The sequence below is a fragment of the Accipiter gentilis genome, chromosome 21, assembly GCF_929443795.1.
Source record: "Accipiter gentilis chromosome 21, bAccGen1.1, whole genome shotgun sequence".
Lineage (NCBI taxonomy): Eukaryota > Metazoa > Chordata > Aves > Accipitriformes > Accipitridae > Astur > Astur gentilis.
In genome coordinates this window covers 3,472,701-3,494,140 of record NC_064900.1, presented here as the reverse complement: position 1 = coordinate 3,494,140, position 21,440 = coordinate 3,472,701, and the positions used below count along the sequence as shown (strand labels likewise).

The window sequence follows — 21,440 nt, the reverse complement described above, 5'->3', positions numbered from 1 at the left end:
GGAGAAGGTGGTTATTCAAATCAGAAACCTCTAGAAAGGCATGGTTACAGCAGTACAGCGCTCTTGCCTGGGCAAACGGTGCAAGTTTACAAGGAAACGTGCTCCAGAAAGTCTGGTGTGTATGGCTTACCAGATGGCTTAATTAATACTTCTGCAAACATGTCTGCACCTCTTCAGAAAGTTGCGAGAGGTGTGCCAAATAGTTATTTAAAAAAATTCAAAAAGTGCAGGCATCTCAAGCAGGAAACATGGGTCAGCCTTGAAATAATACTTCAAGAGGTCTATGGTAGAAAATACAATAAACTTACCCATTTTATATACACTTTCTCTCAAAACCACTCGCTTGTCAAACAAAATGAAAGCCAACTAAATATAGAGATTTCTTCTATTCGCAAACACGAGAGCAGGTATACATCAGGAATAGGAAGAAACCCACTGTCACCGCTGACATAAGTGTTCATCAACTTTTTTTACACTGCCTGCAAGCATTGGAAGTGACAAATTACATGAGGCACAGGAACAGCTAAGTTGTGATGTGGGGGGACATCAGGGAAAAAAAAATGCCAGGAGACTTCCCTTAGGGGCAAGGAGAGAGGACCCATGCGAAAGCCTGTGTCAGCTGCAGGCAGGTCCTCAGCACGGGACCACATCCAATAAAATGAAACACACTCTCCTACTGCGTATTCTTCCGGAAGAGACGGCTCCTCTCTCCCCATTAACTATTGCGACTGAATTTATTGTATTTCAAAAACCGAGCCCAAAATAGTACCTTGACATTTGAGCATGAGACATATATTATAATTGCAGGCTATACTTAGCATTCGGCTCAGTAAAACTGTCAGAGACCAAAAAGTTACACATGGATAGGATTCCTGATACTATTGAGCTTGTCTTTTAATACATTTTTTTCCCCTTGCCCCCCCCAACCCAGAGAATATGGGAAGATGATTTTATTACTTCTCCTAAATTACCATGAAGTGCAAGTTTTGGTGCAAGGAATAATCACACCATTGAGTAGGAACCAGAATACCCCAAATAAACATATCCCCCCACCCTTTCCTGCAGTTTTCACAAGTTAGTTGATGCATCTCATACTCTAGATTGCAGCATATGGAAAAAATATTTCTGGTAAAGACAACGCAAGGCAGATTGGCAGATGCTGTCCTCCCCGTGTCCCAGGGCTGCTCAGACAATTATTACTGCTTCATTCTTCTGACAGAGATGACTTGTTTTTTTTTTTTCTTTCTTTCTTTTCATTTTTGCAGGGAGTAGGGGGAAGGTAATATTATCTTTGAAACAAAACCATTACGCTTCCGAGATTCCTTTTTCGCAAGGGGAATAAAGAGTAACCACTGTCTGCGGGAACTGCGGTTGAAGATGTTTGAGTTTGGGGGAGATATCCCAGCCAGTTTTCCCTTGATGGTTTTGGGGTGCTGCAGAGCTGGGGGGGGGAGGAATGCCCCCAAGCTCTCACAGGGGGGGCAGCAGTCCTGCAGCCACCGCTGCTGCACTGCAAGCTGTGCACACAAGGTCGGACATTTATGAAGGGATCTGCCCCTGACTGCATCTCAAAAAAATCCCTCTTGTGGACTAAGAATTCCTTCTTTGAAGCCGTATTCAGCAGTATCCTACTTGCACAGTGGATTTTAAATAGGGAATTGTCAACCGCCAACGCTCCTGGGCTGCTGGAAGGAGGGATTTCACCCTTCCATCGGGGACAGGACTGTATGACTGCTCCGAGGCATAGCGGTTACTTGTACAAAATTTCTTTACACGACCACTGATGAAACCCACACTGCCGCTACGCCTGCTTCAGAAACTGAGCACATTTCTGAGGACGATGTCACTCGAAAGGCAGTAGGGGCATGAGTTTTAATGAATATATCGGGTTACCCACTTGAGATATTCCCAGCAGTGGGATAACCTAACATTTGGAATAGCTAGCAAGAGCTAAAAATAAGGAGGAAGAGTCACCATTCAAGATCAAACTTTGGAAAAAGCACAGCACATGATTTCTCTCCTGTGATAGTGAAAGTATTCAAGAAGAATGTACTTGGGTTAAATTATTTCTTCAGATGGAGCTCCAAGGCAGTATTTTCTCCATATCAAATATCATTTTGTCAGGGTTAAGTGGTCAAAGATCTCTCTCTCCTAGCCAGATTGAGAACATCTGGAAAGACCATCTTTAAAGAAATAGGAACAAGAGAAAAGGAAGCTAAAAAGGCGGCGACCGTCTTTTGATTCACATGAACGTGATGCTGTGGTTCTAGAGGGGGCACAGTTTTGCAGAGCAGTCTGCAAACATGCAATAGGCCTAGAGAGACTCCAGGTGCAACTGGATGGAGATGATCTTGCAAGATTGCTAGAAATGAAACTACATGAAGACTGCTGAAAGTGAATCAAAATCTGACAAAAGCCAAAAATGCTTCTGATGCAGCAAGAGACTGAGGATGTTGGGAATGCAGCCTGCAGGAAGGACAAGCCGTTCCGACTGTCTTATCACAGAAATTCTGTCTTTACAAACACAGCCACTGAAGGGATGTCATCAAGAACCGCATCAGAAGGAAGGACTAGTTTAACATGATGGCCCTTTGAAGTCATTCTCCAGCCTAATGCAGAAACTTCATACCCAGGTGTAGCATCCAATTGCTGTGTTGTGAAATGAACTCTGAATAATCAAAGCTGAGTAAGCAACAGAAGAGACAACTGAAAAAAATTATCTTGGCTCAAAAAATGCTACAAGAGCGACTGTAACTCAGTCATCCTGAATTGATAGGAACCAGCAGAAAGGTTTCTAAGCTGACCTCTCTTGCAGTGCAATCAAGTAAATTTAAAGGATGAAAGTCAGATGCATTTCCAAATGTGTGGATAAATACTTTTTTTACTATAGGCCTTTTTAGGAGTTTAAAATACATTTTCTCTGCCCTTAAGTTTCAGACATACAGGTCCGAGGAAGCCATCTGTAAAGCACAACTCCAGGATAGTCAAACAGCAGCTTAGAGGTCCCAACCCGCAACCTTCTACGAAGTTCATTGCCGTCGTACAACTGGCAGATCCCACAGCTCTGCTTTTCCTACAGCCAGTTAGCGTTAAGATAAGTCTGTGTTACAATGAAAGCTTTAAACAGTAGTACTCTGTGGCAGTAAATGGAAGAGGTGGACAACCATCTGTAAAAATATTTTTTAAAATTAATCCTATTCTAAATGAAATCTCATACAACCTAACATTTTACACGTTGTGCCCAAGGCTTAACTTTTCTGGTAATTTTTATGCTGCAGAATTGCATATGTCTTCAACCATATTGAGGCAGAAGAACCCGAGCTCGGTCAATAAACACAGGTTGCCGTTTTTATGGTAACCTTTCAAATCTAAGTCGAACTTAAGCATCATGCTGTGGATGAGTGGAGAAGAGCAGAATGTTTTACGACTTCTTCACAGATTTGAAAAACAAATTGCTCAGTTTGATTGTTGGTCACTTAAGGGATACATAGTAGATGGGACAGAACCCTACCAACAGAAGGCAAACTAGAAAATTGAGGACTTCACTTTCTACTTTTTCCTCATTCTGAAAAGGTGAGGAAAAATTACTTGAAATTTGAGGTAAACATGCTGTTCTCCCTCTACTCCCACTATGAGAAATAATTTGTCAGTGCATATAGCATTACCAGGGAAGCACCTCATTGCCCAGTTCATGCATTTTCCTAGACAATTTCTCACAGCTGTTGATTTTGAATGCAATATACTCAATTATAACTCTCTCTGTATTGTCAATTTAGCCTTCTGCAAGGGCTTTTCTGAATAGTTTATGCAAAACTTCACAAGATGTGGTGGACAAGGGCATTGAAAAACAGTCCACTTCTGCAGTTTGCACTCATTTTCTCTTCCAGTGTTGCCTTGAGAATACATGCTGCCTCAGTAACAAATATATGGGCAGAAAAATATTCATGGCACCAACCTATTCGGGCTCACATTTTCCATCATACTTCCTTAACAATTCAGCAAACATCCTTTTTTGTGACTACGACTGTAAGATTCACAGCATTTGTTCTCTCAGACTTTCCTAAACCATATTGTCTCAGTACTGTAACTTTTTAATTCAAGAGACCATGCTTACTATAAAATGGAGTTATCCCTACATTTGTTTCACTTAATTTCTACATGTAGGGGGCTACATATCTAACAGAAGATGAGAAAAACCCAACCCAACACAGGCGCGGATGATCATTCAGTATCCCCCTTTCTATCTCTAAAGAAATGATTCTGAAGTTTGTTTCTGTGGACATGAAATCGTCATCTCAAGCTATAATTTACTGAAGTTCAAGCCTTTACACTGCATACTCCTTCGGCCGTCACGAGAAATAACATTAGTTTGCCAGTACTACATATTCAGCTATGAATTGGTCAATAAAAGTTACCACACCGCTCACGGCAGTGTCATTTAAAGAAACCACAGATGGTACATAGGCTATCAGCCATTTTATTAAAGTACTCCTCTGCTTCACTACAACTGAAGTGTAAACAAAGCAGAATCATCATTGGAGCACATATGTGCTATAAAATTATTAGTTCACAGATGTTTACTTCCAGTACTGCAGAACTGAAAACATCCAACTGATGATAACAGCTTCTAGCAAACTTTGAACCAAACCACAGTCTCTGCTTGGCAAGCATGTCAATAATGAGAGGACATCTATTTCCTGATTATTTCACTTCCACATTGTGAAAATCAAAGCGATGGTAAGGCAGAGCACTATGGTTTTGCTGATAAGGCCTCTACTCTCAGATTTCTGATCGAGTCACGGAAGGACTTACAGGACTGTCACCCCGATATAAACAGTTGTATTTACAAAAAACTCATTAGATGCAGTTTCTCAGGACTGCAGATACTAATCAAGAAACAAACCAGGACTTTTTGAAAACATCCAAAGTCCAACACCACTGGTTATTGAACAAAGTCCTGAGGAACTCTGGCCAGCTGAAGTGTTCACAGTGACCACTTCACGTCTCTCAAAAGCAGCGTAGCAGAAAGCAGTGCACCACTCCAAGACACTTGTCAAAAGGAAAAAAATTGCCACTTGTGCCATCGTCAGCCCTACTTCTGACAAGAACTAGTTTTCCACTAGTGTTTCCTATGTAAACGGACCCAACTTGGATATCCTGAGCTTGAAATACACTGGGCAGAAAGGCAATAATAAGAACTCAAGAAAGTCATAGGAGAAGTAGGTGCAAGACACGGAGCCTCCAGAGGAAAGTTACTGACTGGAGGATTTCCAGCAGGACAGACACAAACCCACTGTAACAGAAGCTAGGTTTACACGGTCAAAGGCTGGAGGAGACATGGCAGGAGCCTAGAAGGCCAGAGCACACCCCATTGAGACCAGAGAGCAGGCCACAGAAACACCGAGCCTCGCCAGCCCACGTTCTCCACACAGGAGAGTGACCGCTTGGCGTTGGTTGGTGTCATACACTCTGTTAGGACGGGGCCAAAGACACCAGCAGCTCTTCTAGTGAATAACACAGATGGAAGTAGAAAGTTCTACTCTTCCACCCACACATTTTGGTTTTGAGGGTGTTTTCACGCAGGTGACACACAAATATACAAGCATCGAGGTGGCAGTTAAGTGACAAAACCATGGAGGAAATTCTCTTAATACAGTCCCTTTTTGGTGCTGAAATCAATAGAGCCCAACGGCACGTGCACAACGCTTATCCTCTGTAATACTCCCATCTTATTAAGTGCATAGTATAGATTCAGAGGAAAAATATACTGCTCTTCTCTAGAAACCTTGCTTCCTTCATTGCAGAAGTTGAAGGAGGCGGGGGAGACTAGGGTGCTGCAAAGTCAGACACCAATCTTTCAAGCTATGAATTATTCTTCCACGCCTCTAATTTGAGAATCACAGAATATTCACAGCTTACCAAATGAAATCAACCAAGATGTGTTTGGACATAAATGATATATAAATGTTATGTATTTTGAAACACTAGGTCTCTTTCACTTGAAAAACACGACTCTTCGGGTGGAAGGTACCTTTGCCCTACATTTTCTGATTCTCCATCTGCAAAAAGGAGTGCCCTTTCTCACCTTTCACCTCAAAGAGCTGGAAGGAAGAAGAGAAGAAGGCTACATATGTGAAGAATCTGGCACAGGGAAATTTAATAACACTGTTTTCAAAGCCAAGTACTAATTGCATGCAATAAAGGAAAAAGAGCCAGATTCTTAAAGAATAAAAATCACACATTAATAAATATTGGCTCAGTATGTAAGCACTATTTCCATGCACACTGAAAGTGCAATCCTTTAAGAGGGAAAACCCCCATATAATTAAAAGATGATATATCATTATGCATGACTGCGAGGGGAGCAAATAAAGATCACGAAGTTCTCGAAAAAGCATGAGAAGTATTTTCAAACATGCTTTACATGTAACACTCTGTACAATGGTGACAGAATATATACGTTGACAAGTTTATAACAATGCATGTTTTCATGCTGATTCCCAAGAATAATGCAGTCAGAACAAGATTTAAAATTCCATACCTTGATTATTTCCACCAACTGATCCACACCACTGTCACCTGGAAAGATTGGTTGTCCTAGTAACAGTTCAGCCAATACACAGCCTGCTGACCACACATCTAAAAAAAGGGAAAGGTATCAGTAAAAGGTATGTATTAGGCCATTTATATAAAACTCAGCAATTTTAAGCTACTTACTTTATTCTTTGCCATGTTTAATAGCAGATATAACGCAGCTAAATATAAAAAACATTCCTCTCCTAAATGTTAATCTAGAAAACACAGATACCTGGCATAAAGCAATGGTGGGCAGACAGTCTTAGAAGTCAAACCATGAGACCATGAGAACTGGAAAATAATGTTAAACACCATAATATATTGACATAAAAACTTATACATATAGGGAAAAGACCTGAGAACATTCTGAAAATTAAGAATTTCCCCAAAAGCTCTGTTATTTTTAAATTACATTGATCACGAACTATGCATAAGTATCATCCACTGCAACAGCTGATGATGTTTTTACTGTTTCTGAATGTTGAGTAGACTCAATTTTTCATCCATATATTGAAATGATATATACACTAGCAGATGAACCAGTACTGCAAGTATTACTCGTATCCTGCAGTACATGATGATTAAGGGATCTGGGAGATAGCCTCTGTAACTCAGCCACATCAAGACCTAATCTTTATCCCAATTCCATTTGCAAACTTGGCTGGATAACAGAACTGCAAATCATAGATCAGGTCGACAGCATACATAGAAGAAGCCATCAACTAATTTTCATACATATACCGAAAGCCAGAAGTAGTCACTAGCAGGCAGTCTTCTACATGAAGAAAATTGTCATCATCTATTACAGGTATATCTTCTTACATATAAATAGGACAATTAAATACTACAACAGCAACTTAAGAATGTATCTAAGTGTACTACAGAACATATAATTTTATTTTTTAAACAGTTAATTTGAATGAAAAATATAATCAAGCAAATGCAGTAAACACTGCATAGCAGATGTTTGTGAGAATCTGTTGTAACTGCACACTGAATACTGAAGTTTAAGCTGCTCAACACCGTAAAAGTATTGCACCTAGACGCAGATAACTGCTTCTCAACAAAAAAAAAAAAGAAAAAAAGATTAAAAAAAAGATTTGAATATAAGCTTTCTAGAAAATCATCATTTGTTCAATGTATATCTGAAACCTTACACTAAAAATCTAACCTCAGACAATCAGCAAGGGAAGATCTGTAAAGCCTACAATCTTGTAATGCCCCAAAAGGGAAAAGAACAAACCCAGTCCCCTCCACCCATCTTTCTTTGAGCTCTCACCTACTTTTACAAGCTAACCTTCCCCCCCTCACCCCTGAAATAACAGTACCATCACCACAACTGAAACCCCAGAGAATTTCCCTCCTGCGGTCTGTTCCAACCACACTGTAACAGGGATCCTTATTCCCTTAGTGTATTTAAACTATGCCATTAGGAAGCAGGATACACAAAACAGTCAGTTACAGCTAAAGATCTGTGTAAGGAAAATGTCTCTGACAGTTCTCTAAATAGTCTATTACCACTTTGTCACAACCCCTACAGACCGATGCAAAAAATAATAATAATAAAAAAAACCAACAAAAACTTTCAGGAATTCAAGACTGAAAACAGAATAATCTGCAAGTCAGAACAGAATTTTCCTTCCCCCATTTCTAAATGAAAGAGAGAAGGGCTACGCAAAAATACTTCACCTTCTTCTCAAGAAAGATATGGTTCAATTGGAACATATGGTAGACAAAAAGCACTGCTCATTACCGCAGCTTTCAAAATCATTCACCTCTAAGTCAAATGCATGCATTTTTACATAATGCCTTAGGACAAACACTGCATCAGGGTTTATCCTAAAAAGTAACTACTTGCAATACAAACAGCAACCAGAAATAATCCAAAGATTGAGTCTTGATTTTCAACAAGCAAACATACCAGGTTATACTTTTTGGTCTTTTAGTCATATTTAATAAAAGCTGATATGGCCACCAAGGTGCTAAGATCTCTTTTGGACAACAAATGAAGGAGGCATCACATAAAGAACATATAATTGCATCCAACTGCTAAACAATGTCTCTCTGATAGCTCCTGCTGTTGGGCCAACGCATACAACAAAAAGATGACGCAAAGAATCACTTTTTCTGTCAACGCATGCATGCTGGGTTTATAGGAAATTACACAACAGTTCAACAGATAGTACAGATTTCTTCAGAAGTAGTGAAGAAACAGATTGAATATACTAAGCGGTCAGAGTACTGTAACTTAAAAGTCTATTTAAAGACACCTTAAAGGGTTTTGAAAAAGCAGAGTCCTTTACACGGAGTATAGAAACCAAGCAGTACTCCAAAGCTATAATCATTATTTACAACTTCAATCCTTATTTTGCACTGAAAAAGAAACAATATATGGGAAGGAAAAGTATTTGACAGAACACACAAAAACCCAAAGCTGACATGAGAGAAAGGCAGCATTCACAACTCACTTCCTTCTAGAATTTTGAAACTACGCTAGCACATTGGTGGTTTTTTTGGGTTTTTTTCCTCCAAATTAGACTGTGGCTTTATAAAACTATTTTAAATAACCTTCTGGACTGGCTGCTCTGTGAATTTAGCTTTGTGCTGTTTTATCCTTTCCCAGTCTCCCTAAATGCCTTTGCACTCCACCACCCGATTTCAGACAAGTCTGAAAGGCAGAAGTCTCGAATCCATTACAGAAGTTTTGTAAAATACAGTGGGGAGAGCATGCACTAGTGTCGCTGCTGAGGAGAGGAGAGGAGGGCTCAGTCCCTGCGGGACACGCCGGGCTTGTCCCCACCGTGGCAAACTGCAGCAGCAAAACAAGTCGAAGGACGTGCAGGTCCTTGCTCAAGCAAGGAGGCCAAGCAGAAACAGCAGAGGGTACATGAGAAAGCTGAGAGCATCACAGGGGGAGAGAGGAGAAAAAGAAAGGATCTAGGCCATGAGGAAATAGCTGGGGAAGTCTGAGGAATACCTGCTGGATTCATGATGGGTTTAATCCAGCAAATGTACAACAAATCCATTGGACACCTATGTAGTTGTTCCTCATGCAATGAAATCTTCCAAGTCGGGTGATTTAATGCCTTGTTAAAAGTCTATTTTAATTTTCCTTGCTAACACTTTAAACACACACTGAAATAAGATACAGGCATTCCAAAATCCCCAACTTTTTTCCAGGAGTGTAATTTCACTGACTTCCAAATTAGGACTTGGGCAATGTTCCCTGGGCAAGGAAGTGAACAAACCCTTGAAACATCCTCACCAAAAGCCAAAGAGCAGAGGCTAACTTCGGCAGATCCAAGCAGGGACAACAACAAAACCCAATTTACACAGGTGTTTATACAACTCTAGTGAGCAACCAACAACAAGGAAGAAACTGGGAAATTTCAGCTCTGCTGAAACTTGATGGAGTCCATGCCATTGACTTTAACGGGACAAAAATTTGGCTCTGGCATAGTTTGTCTTTTATTTTCCCTCCCTTTGAATCTGGCATTTAAAAATTTAATACTTCCAAATTTGGATGGTTACATTTTTCTCAAGCCTGAAGTAAACAATGTACTAAATTCTATATTCAAAGACATGTTACTTAAGAGAAGTGATAAAGTAGTTAATACTAGTTTTTGATAGCTTCTTCCCAGATCCAACTCTGCCTTAGCAGAGTTACAGCTAACTATTATAGGTTAATAATCTTTCGAGCAAGCTTGCAGTGTAACTACCTGCTCCCATGGGTAGAGAAGCATTTTCTGAACTATTTCTTTTCAATATGTGCAATTTAATTAAGGAAAAAATACGACTATCATTCACGTGCTTTAAAGTAGTTAATAAACAAGATGAGAGAGCCTTAAGAGAGAATAAGTCAACAAATCATCCTTACGCTGAACTAGTTGGGACAATGTGAAATTTTAGGAGAAAATACTGAAAGCTATTAATTTTAAGGAGAAGAAAGTAGGCAAGGCTACTTTCTTCATACCTTCAGTGAAATGTAGTGTGAACAATATGGACAGTAAATGCAACTGCCAGCCAAAAGCAACCTTTGGATAAGCTTATTTCAGATAGCTTTCACACATTATAATAGTAGCTAATGCCACATCTTTTGTAGATTGAAGAATACAGACAAATAACATTATCACACGAACTACCTGCACTAATTTAAACACACAAAAATAGCCTCTTATATGACAAATCTTTTCTTAAATTAATTTAAGTTTCTATTACTTTACTGATCTTCACAGTCGTTCGGTGGACATTAACTTGTCTAATAATATCACCTGTATGATTCCCTTGCTTTTGAATGCCATTCCAGCATTAGAGAAGGTACGAACAGCAGAATTTCTCTTTAGTTCAGGAAGAGACATCTGGCAGGACAATCTGCAAAATCCATTCCTTAGCTTTAATTCTACATGTGGCCAATGGCTATTCCCAGTTGTCTGCAACAGAATACCCTGTCCGCAAATTTCATTTTTGTGATCTCAAACTCTGCCTTTCCAAGCTGAGAAGCTGGCCCCCTTCTTCACGGCACAAGCACCCTTCATTGTATTATGCTCCAGATCCTCTAACTTGTTATTTGGAGGATGTGAAGGGGGCAGGGAGAGTTGAGCCTGCTCTCATCCATTTAGTACAAATTAAGAACTTCCCTTTGTCTGACACTTTATGGGGCACATTCACCTTTCTACGTTTTTTTCAGCCCTTCATCTGTTCATCTTTGCCTCACTACCCCTTGACCTGGATAGACTATCTCCATCTTGGAGGTGACTCAAAGTTGCTGGTCTGGAAACTGTGGGAACAAACTAGCAGGGAAGAAACCAGGAATGAGAAAAGCAGCCCTAAGAAGTCATAAAATCAGCAGCTTCTTCATGCCAAATGCCAGAGCCCAAAGCGCTTTTCATTGCTGCTTGTTTGGAACAATTTTTGGGATGTCAGAACAAGACCAAAATTCTGGATTACGGGCACACATGCTATGCTGGTGCAAGTTTTGCACATCAAGCCACAGCAGAACCACAGATTATAGAGATAGAATAAGGCTAAACCGGCAAACATCAGGAAAGCCATGCTTGTTCCAGTATTTGGAACAAAAGCTAAATGCACATATCTGTATTCTTCTGCAATGTCGAGATGAAACTACAATGACAGGTGATAGAATAGTTCAGTAAATTAATGCACGTGCTTACTTTCAGCATTGGAAGTTGCCATCCAAGACACAGAGGCAAATACTTTTCACTGTTTGGCAACAGGTTTGGGACACACACCTTGTGATGGTTCTTCCCCACGAAACTCCTGAGACAGCCCGACTACGCACGCCTCCAGAGGAGCTTCTGCTCCAGACTGCTGTGGTGAAATACTCTCGCCCAGCTCTTACTAGGGAAGTGAATGAATAACTTCATGGTACTTATTTTTGGACACCCCAAGAGAAGCCAGTAATACAGCCACACTGATCAATCTTTCCCTGCCAGTGGCTATAAATGTTCCCTCTGGGACACTCTCAACTCCTGCCAGCGCAGTGACAGAGAAAACACGCCAAGACCAGCAGATCCTTGTTATCCAGAAGCACCGCCACATTCTGGCGAGCCCTCTATTGCCCCATCACCTAACCTAGTAAAAAAAAAAAAAAAAGGCATTTTATGGAGATAAAGCTTAACTGCACAGCTGCTTTTTATACAAGAGGATCATGTGGCAACAGAAACACCTGCACTAACCCCTGCTTCAGCACCTATGTCTTTCCTAGGATGTTGTAGGGGAAGGTGGGCAGCCATTCCATGGTTTTTCAGCGCAGCCAGCAGCACACCAGCAACAGACTCTGGGATGGTGTTAACGCACATAGACCTGCAAGGGAGAAGCCTCAGCCAAAATGCCTGTCAAGGGATAGCTGAAGGGCTTGGTTTGAAAAAAAAAAAAAAAAAAAACAGAAAAAAACCAAACCCAAAACCAAAAAACCCAACCCGAACCCAACCAAAAACACCCTCCTGCAAATCAGCTGTAGGAACAAAACTACGTGCCATCCCCAGCAAGCCTTAGGGACATGCACACACTTGCAGAATTCATAATCAAAGGTGCACGAATGCCCAAACTGTACAGGCTATGAAAGCACACAAGTGACATGAATGCTTGTGCCCGACCACTGAAAAAAAACCATAAAGTTGTACACAGGCAGACAACAGAGCTATTAGGGGCCTAGATTTGTAGCTATTTGGCAACAGGGATTATTTAAAAACTTGGAATAGGTCATTTCCCAGGTCATTACTTTAACAATAGTCCCAGGTCTGCTGGATGACACACACGGAGGCATTAACTGCAGTAAATGTGTTTTGATGCTACTCTTGCTGTCATATATATTTAAATACAGCTCTAATGCAGTACTTCACAAAAGCGCAACAAGCACTACCCCCAGCTATGAGTTATTTTGAAAGGGACCTTTAGGGTTAGAATTTAAGTCACGCGCTTTGATGAAATAATCAAGATCCTAAAAGTTAAAAGGCAGTTTACAGTTGTGACCTTCAGGATGAAAAGACAAATCCCGGAACCGACTTTAGTTTCTGCTACATTGAAGAGCAAATAATGTCATATGGGCAAATTCATGTGTTAAAAGACAACCTAGACAAAGCCAGACAGACTAACGCAACTTCTGGTTACAGTGCTAAAGAGGATGACAAACTACTGAAATGGTCGTGATGCAGGCCAGCTGTACTGTCAGTCTTGGGCCACCACAATGTCACCACCTAGGCTTAAGAAGCCCCTGTTGCTCAGAAATACTTCCAAGAATTACTATGTTGCAGCATGTTACAATCATAAAGCCTGCAGTAACGTTAGCAAACAACAAAAACCTTAGAAAACAGCTGGATGCCTCATGGATGACGTACAAAAAAGTTCTACTTAGAACACATTTTGGCTTCATATTCCTCACTGATTTTATTTTTAACCTAGTTTTATGATAGCATATTTAAACGGAAGAGTCGAGATCTCTACTTTCCACGTAAGCTCAGTTTTTGTTACCACACACACAAAAGTTTATATATAGAGAAAAAACTGTGTAGCAGGAAAAGGCTGTTGTGCTAACAATTCAGAAGAAAACAAGAACTAGAAAACACACACACGTCCACATAAAAAAAAAGTTTAAAATGCAGTATTACAATAGCGAAGAATTTCACAGTTCCCTATACGTTGAGCTATGGATAAAGTACCAATAATTAAATGTTCCTTCCTCTCCCTCTCTTTTAAAGAAACCTATCTGTGCTTGTTGGTTGGTGTACAAATAACGCTGGTTGTGTTTGGACGAGCAATCCTATGTGAAACAGGGAAGAGTTCTCACTAAGCGCTCTTGCTGCCCATCTAGCAAGAACTCGGGAAAATCCTGGTGTTTACCACCACTGGAAGCAGCAGCATCACAAAACTAAACCCCTAGAACTTCTAACATATTGCAGAACACTGGGAAACAGCCAAGTAAGTCTGTAAAGGCATTTTATTACTTCTCAGCTCCCAAATGCAAAGATTCTGTTGAGAAGGAAGTGGAGGGAGGACAGGATAAGAAGGAATATTTGCTGAACTTCATTTTCAATCTATACTGTGCGAGTTTCAGAGAAGGGGCTTGGGGAAACAGGGTTTTTTGGGGAGGCACTAGAAAGTCTGAAAAACAATTGCAATTCATGATGGTTTTGGCAAGTGGAAAATGGACTCCTCACTATAGAATGATTAGAACTATTTTAGAGACCAGCAGATAAGAAAACAAAAATGGAAACAGCAACTTTAAAAAAGGTCTGCAAAAAAGTGCAAGATTACAGTCATTATACATTTGGAGCAAGAGACATTTTACAGGCTTATCTATAAAGCAGTCTCTTCTGGTGACACCTATAATATTTGTTTTATGCAGTTATCCTCTGAAACAAGTTGTCTCAGTGCACTCTGATAATGCAGCTCAGCCAATCTATTAGCTCTCAGCTGGGAAAAAGATATCAACTGGGATCAGCCGCCTTCCTCTCACTCATGAGCTCCCACCACTGTGCTTTCACCTGGACTCTGCTGCTTATGGGACTACACAGTTATGCTGATTCAACTCACTAGAGTAGCGGAAAGTTAACCTAACCAAACATCTCTTGTCAGCTGAAGTTGAATCGGCGTATTAAACGGTGAACTGGGAGAGCTATGGTATCCAGGGCAAGAAAGAGTAGGGCTGGTGCTGCCACTTTTGGCAGCGGCCAACCGTTAAATAAGTTCTTGCCCTTTTATCTTTATTGTGCCGTTACTTTCCACAGAGTTCTTATGGTTCTGCCTCTTTTTTCTGCTGGGGAGATATGCAAGTGTTGCTACAAGACATGCTGAAGAATGACCAATGGAAAAAAAAAATAATAGTGAGAGCAGGTAACTGTCTGGGAACACCTCTTTATTCAAAGAACTGTAGAGTTGCAACAAGCCAGCCAGCCATTGAATTTAACACTAGTTAGAACATACTAACTTTAAACATACTTTAACTGGCTATAAACATGTTCTGCCAAGACTTGATCATGATCTCTAAATCCTTTTGAACGTATGAAACCTCGCCTAAGTGACTCAAGTCCATAAGCAAGGTGAAAGCTTAGCACAATATTGGCGAACCTGAGAACCAAATGTCATCTCTCTAGCACTAGCACTCGGAGCCCAGAGAATATCTTGACTAAAAAACTGAAGAAGTTACCCACAACCAACCAACAGATTGCTGTTAATATATATGATTTTTTTCATTTTGCTGTTCAATTTTAGGACTCCACTGTAAGAAAACCCAGCTGTTCCCTGTCCTCTGCCAAAATCTCCCGCTTCCCTAACATTTCCATGACACAGCTACGTGCCAGGTATTAGAAAGACGTCTTCATGTTCAAAATTAATGACTAAAGGACAGCAAAAGTTAACACAATAAGTCGAATCAGAAAGACTGTTGCACACAAGATATTAAAACTGTCAAGAGAGTTTAAAGCCAATCATTAGGCTACATTTTCCCTCCCACTAAATCTCTTTACAAAAAGCCAAGTTACAGAATTATTTGTGTCTACATCACAGCATAACAAAAGCAGTAGCTGGTATTTCTACAGTCATTCTTTACAGCTATTTTAAGTCATCAAAATGATTTTCTGGCTTAAGATCTTTTAAACTAAATGGCAAGATCACCTGGATATTTTTGTTCAAAATCAAATTTCTCCCCACACATTAAAAAAGCCCCTTTCCTAAGGTCATCGACACTGAAATCTCAAAAGGTGTAGAAATCACAGCAGCTGTCTACAAAATGTGTGTATTTTGTTAAGAAGCGGTATCTGACCATTTACAATGAAATTCTGCCTCTGGGGATTATATCCAAGTATCTGGAAATGTTTACACTTAACTACAGAATAAAGACTCAGGCAGTTGGTACAGATTTCAACAAATACACATACATACCTATACTGGAGGTATAATCGGTGGCTCCAAAGATCAACTCTGGTGCCCTGTAGTACCGAGAGCAGATGTATGAAACATTAGGTTCTCCACGAACCAGCTGTTTTGCACTGAAAAGGAAAAAAAATAATAATCTTTCAGTAATGAGTAGTTTTACAATATTGCAGTGTAGACCAACATTAAGCTTTGGCACTCTTCACCCACCCCCAATTCCTAACTGCTAAAGTACCATGTTATTTTAAGCTGATGCAAGCCACAGACTCAATTTACCATGAAATCAGTCCAATCCATCAAGCGGCTACCTTATACGGGACATAGTAAAGGAAATTTGGACTACAATCTAGGTGATAAATAGGGTCAGATTTTTGGCTGGCAGTTGTCTTTTGCCAGGTACAAAGGTTTGTTTACAATGAAAAAAGAGGACAGAATACAGTTCAGTCAGATGTAGTTACCTTTTAAGGTTCAAAAGCTCTGGATACTCACCAGAACCTAGAGGTTTGTTTTGAGAGGGTTTTTTGGTTGTTGGGTTTTGTGGTTTTGGTGTGTTTTTTGGTTTTTTTTTTGGTTTTTTTTTTTAAATTTCCATCAGAATATTCTGGCTCTTTGCCGTTTAAGGGAGTGTGGTCTAAGGCAAAAGGTGTATGAGGAGACAAAGGAAAAAAAAAAAACTTTGCCATTGTAGTCACTTGTTAATGGTCCGTGATTAATGTGAAGCCCTCATTTATACTGCAAGAGATCAGCCATAAAGGATCTAACCTACAGTACTGCCCCAACCACCACCTTTGGTAGAATCAAAAAAAATAAAGGGACACGAGAGCACATTACTCTTGGAACATGAGACTATGAACATATACTTCTTTCTTAGTTAACACCAAGTGTTAGATGGAAAGGAGCTGGAAGACAAAACTGTCCTTTCAGAAATATGGCATTCAACTAAGCAGCACCAAACCCAGCAGAGTGGCAAGCCAGCCAAATCCAACGTCCAACCTTCCAGACACTCTTCTCAGCCTTCACGGAAGAAGGACTCCCACCGCCCATTTAGCCTTTCTAAAAAGTCTCAGTTTTCCGTTTTCTATGTTGAAAATACAATTAACAAATAAAAAGAAAGTACCACCTTCCTATGCATTGTTACTTTCGAGTTTCAGTGTGATTCCTATTTAGCTCCAACACTGGTGAGGTAGAGCTGAGGAGGAGATTCCTGAGCCACCAGGCATGACGATGCACTGCTTGAATAACCACCATCTGACATTCCCACTCGCTACAGGCAAGCGAATTTAGCAACAGCAGCTTCCGTGACCTCTCAGACATATGCCCTAACTATTTTAGTCTGCAAAGCTATAGCGCAATCTAAAGACTCAACTTTCCTGGAGAGAAATCTGTCTCCTGTTTCAGTGTGGATTCCCAGAATTTCTGTATCAGTTCTCAGATGGGGGCTGGACTCTAAAGGTGATTCACTTGAACAGATACTGGAAATAAATGTGCCACTGGAAACTAGGCTACAGACGTCCACTATCTGAGAGCTTCAATTAGATGTGTTGCTTCTGATCTTGAGCCTCTACGGTATGTGAAATATTAAGTGAATTGGTGCATATACATGTGGACTAATAAAGTGTAGCATTAGCCTTTTTAGGTTGCTATGCCACTGTGCCTGTCCTCTCTTCCCTAAACACACCTCACCCTAATATTTGGTTGTATTTTTCCACAGTGCTGTATTTCCCCTATGTGACAGCGTGTTTATTTTATTTTTCTAATACCTGCATAAATAACAGGCTTGAACTTTAATTCCCTCCCTCCTGATATCCTTTTCCAGGTCTTTTTTCCTCCCTCTCGTATGAACTCGTTTTAAGAGGAAAACAGAGTGTCAATAATTTTTCTTTCAAAACTACAAATGAATATCTTCTGCGGAACACAGAGGATTTCTTTGCACAGTTGCACCCAGGTTCACTTCGAAGGAAGCTCTTTTCACCAGGTTTCAGGCCACAGATGCACTTACCTTCCAAAGTCGCAGAGTTTTAGAACAGCTGTATCAGGGTCCAGCAAGAGGTTCTGTGGTTTTATATCCCGGTGGCAGATCCCAAAGGAATGGATATAGGCTAAACTCCGGAACAGCTGATACATGTACAACTGGAACACAGAAACATTGCATAAGGCGTGCTTTCCCAGTCAAAACAGGGTAAACAATTGATTTAGCACAAACTCTTAGAAGAACAACAAAATCAGTCAAAGAAGACCCTACTGAATGCACATTAGTGCTATGAAGATGGGCAAGGTACTCACATCCTTCCACACCCACCTTTTGCCACATACCCACACATGCAGTTTAAAATTGTTCATTTATCCATTCAAAAATGAGCACAATTCCAAAAGAAAATAATTGTGCTAGCTTTCCAACATTTATAAGTAGTGGTAGTCATAAAAAACATACACAAAATAAAGGTGTTTCAGTTTGCTTTATAAATCAGCCTCTTCATAGCAATGAAGTATTCCAGGTTATTAAAAAACCCAAAACCTTCTAAACAACCTGCCCCCCCAAACCCTAAAGAAAACTCTTTAGTTGATGAAGTTACGAACAACATTATTAAATGTTGCCCAAGGACTATGGTAGTGCCTTAGCCTGTCACTTGAATTAATCTCCCAGTTTCTCTTGGTGAGGGGACAGACTCATTTTAATTTCAAATCTCTGGGCAAAAAGGCAGAGAAAAACCAACTGTTCGGAATAATCTTATGCAAGGCACCGCAAACAAGTATGCTGAAGGAGAGTCTTCTCTGCCTCTTTTCCAAGACTGGCTAACCCCCTTTGCAAGGAGGAATAGACCAAGGGGAGACGTTACGAAGCCAAGAGCTTCACAGGGCAGGATTACTGGGCAAGGGGAGGATATCCAGCTGCTGGAACTACACGCTGTCGGCTGTGGAGAATAATGAGCTGCTGGATACAGTTCGGGTTGTAGAGCAAGTACAGTCATAAAGGCATGGGAAGCCCTGTTTCAAGGTTGCCAGGTTGTTGTCTTCGTTGTGTCCCCCACAAGGTTCCTCTTAAAATCAAGCTACAGGCAGGACATTGTACCGAAGATGCACCTCCACGCTTCCCTTTTCTAAGCACATTTTCTACACGTACACCTTTAACGGTCTGTAAAGCCGGGTGCAACTGCTAGATATTGATATCGGGTCATATTTGCTTCACTTTCACCACTATGTTTGTCTTTCCACTTTCTCTATCCCTCGTTTTTTTGTTGTTCATTTAGCAGGGAAAGTAGGAGCAGGAGGAGAATTGCTTGAATTTTGGCTCTAGGTCTTTAGTTTTCATGTTTGTTTCTGAAAACCGCAACTCTGCACAAAGAAAAGCAAACAAACATGTTTTCCGAATTGCCTGTTCTAGGCACGTTAACTCTGTATTGTGCAAGGGTATTGCAAAATAATGCAAAAGATTGCTCTAACTTGAGGAGTCAAGTCAACACATGCAGGATTTAGAAAGTATGCCTTTCATCTCCACACAGCAAACCCAAAACATCCAAGAATTTCTTACAGCATGTTAGAAGATACAAATAAGAATTAGCAGAAAGATACTAGAAAAGCTTCCCTGCAGTTCTTTAACAGTTTCTTTGTTACCCAGGGAAGAGCAGCTCTCTGCCTGCCTAGGTATCAATCAGAAGGGAATAAATAGGTCTGATCCAATTTTTGTGTAGCCAAGATGTCTGGAAAATTGCAAAAGCTTTAATGACATCAAGGTGACACGACCTTTTTAAATACAGGATTGTGAGAAAGGCTTGGCTTGCCAGAAAAATAAGAACAGCCTTCCAGGCTACCTGCAACGGGAAGTCCCAAGCAAGATGAAAGAGTTGAAGCAGAATTTTCTCTCAAAGCATAAGGACAATTTTTCCCAAATTCCCATAATGAAGAGCAATTAGGACAAGAGTACTGACAAAAGATACATAAACAATTTATCAAAAGTTAAGCTAACACATTAGGGGGACCATCTAACCTGAAGACATGCTGTTCCACCGACAGACCAGAGTGACCTCGCGATAGAAATTGTTACTACTGGATGATAAAGTTATGTGCTTTCTTAAAAACAGGCACCAATGCTGACTATTGTGGAGACATGCCATTTACAATTTATGCATATACAGTTATGGCACAACACTTCATTATTGGAATAATTACTATTTATAGCTTTCACCTCTGTAACTTTCATCTTCTTTCAATCAAATTGAAGTTTTTTCTTAAGCCCACCCTCATGTTAAGCATTACACTTTTAAAGAGGAGTCTGGAGAAATCAATATGTATCAGGAATATTTGTTGCTAATTTCCATTTAATGTTACCTGGGCGCCACGTTAACAAGTTAATGCCATGTGAAAACATGATCATTCACTAGCATGTGGATTGTGGTCACCGCAGTATACGAAATGGAACTACAAGACCCAGATGGATCCCATGTTTGACCAAAAAAAAAAAAAAAAAAAAAAAATTATTCCTTTTAACCACTTTGTAAAAGACAACAAAAAGACAACTCAAGTGAGGTTTTGAGGCTACAATGTGCATAAAAGTGTCTTAACCCAAGTAGCTCTTCAAGACAGGAGCCAATGAGCTCTAAGTGGGGACAAAAATATGCCTTTCATGCCCATAACAGAAGCACGTGAACTCTTATTCATATGCCAGGAAAAGGGGAAGATCACAGATAAGAGAACATTATTTTTCCTGACATCCTCTTTCAGTTCCTGACCTTTGTACTATTGTGTCATCATCACCTCAGGAAACCGAAGCTGCTCATCTGGCTGGTGTTAGTGTCTACCTAAGCTGCTTCAAAACCAAAACACTCCCCCCACACTCCAAGATTTTTGTAAAGCGAGAAATCAGGAGTGCTTGCTTTAAGCCTCTATTCTTCCTTCACTGTAACAAATAGTCATTCTTTTTTTTTTTCCTTGCCTCAAGGTGTACATGGTCCTAAAAATTTCAAAAAACTAACTATGTCTGAAAAGAGGTATCCATAGAGTCTATTCCTATAATATCCTTCTTCATCAACCATATCTATCAGTTACCTACCTTGACATAAATCATAGGGAGTGTCTGTTTGGCCCGACTATAATGTCTGGCAACTCTGTATACTGTTTCAGGAACATAGTCCAGCACCAAGTTGAGGTACACCTCATCTTTCTGAAAGAGAATAGAGGAAAAGAAAAAAAAAAAAATCAGCAATAGATTTGAAGCATGAAGTACAATTAAAGCATTCAGAGAAGCCAACAGGATGAGAAAGTTGTGGACATTTTAAGTACACATTTTTAGTGGAAGTATAAAGCGCTGCCAAACTGTCTTTCCTTTAGGCTTTGCACTTGTGCACTAATATTTAAGTCAAACTTCTGTTTAAGGTCACGTTAATTAATATGGTCTCCAACACAAGGCATTTTCTGATTATAAATGGGGACAAGGATATAATTGTTCTGCCCAGTCAATATTTTCATTAGGAGATATT

At 40.1% G+C, this 21,440-nt stretch overlaps 1 protein-coding gene across 2 annotated transcripts in view; it reads right to left on the bottom strand.

The window, feature by feature from the left end:
* Positions 1-21,440, bottom strand: part of GSK3B (glycogen synthase kinase 3 beta) — a 153,436-nt gene that overhangs the window by 35,260 nt on the left and 96,736 nt on the right. For both annotated transcript variants that reach the window (XM_049824231.1, XM_049824233.1), the window contains exons 4-7: positions 21,014-21,124; positions 17,966-18,096; positions 15,976-16,082; positions 6,542-6,639 (exon numbers count right to left, since the gene is read on the bottom strand). In XM_049824231.1, the coding sequence (XP_049680188.1) occupies positions 6,542-6,639; positions 15,976-16,082; positions 17,966-18,096; positions 21,014-21,124 (447 nt within the window). The remainder of the gene's footprint in view (positions 1-6,541; positions 6,640-15,975; positions 16,083-17,965; positions 18,097-21,013; positions 21,125-21,440) is intronic.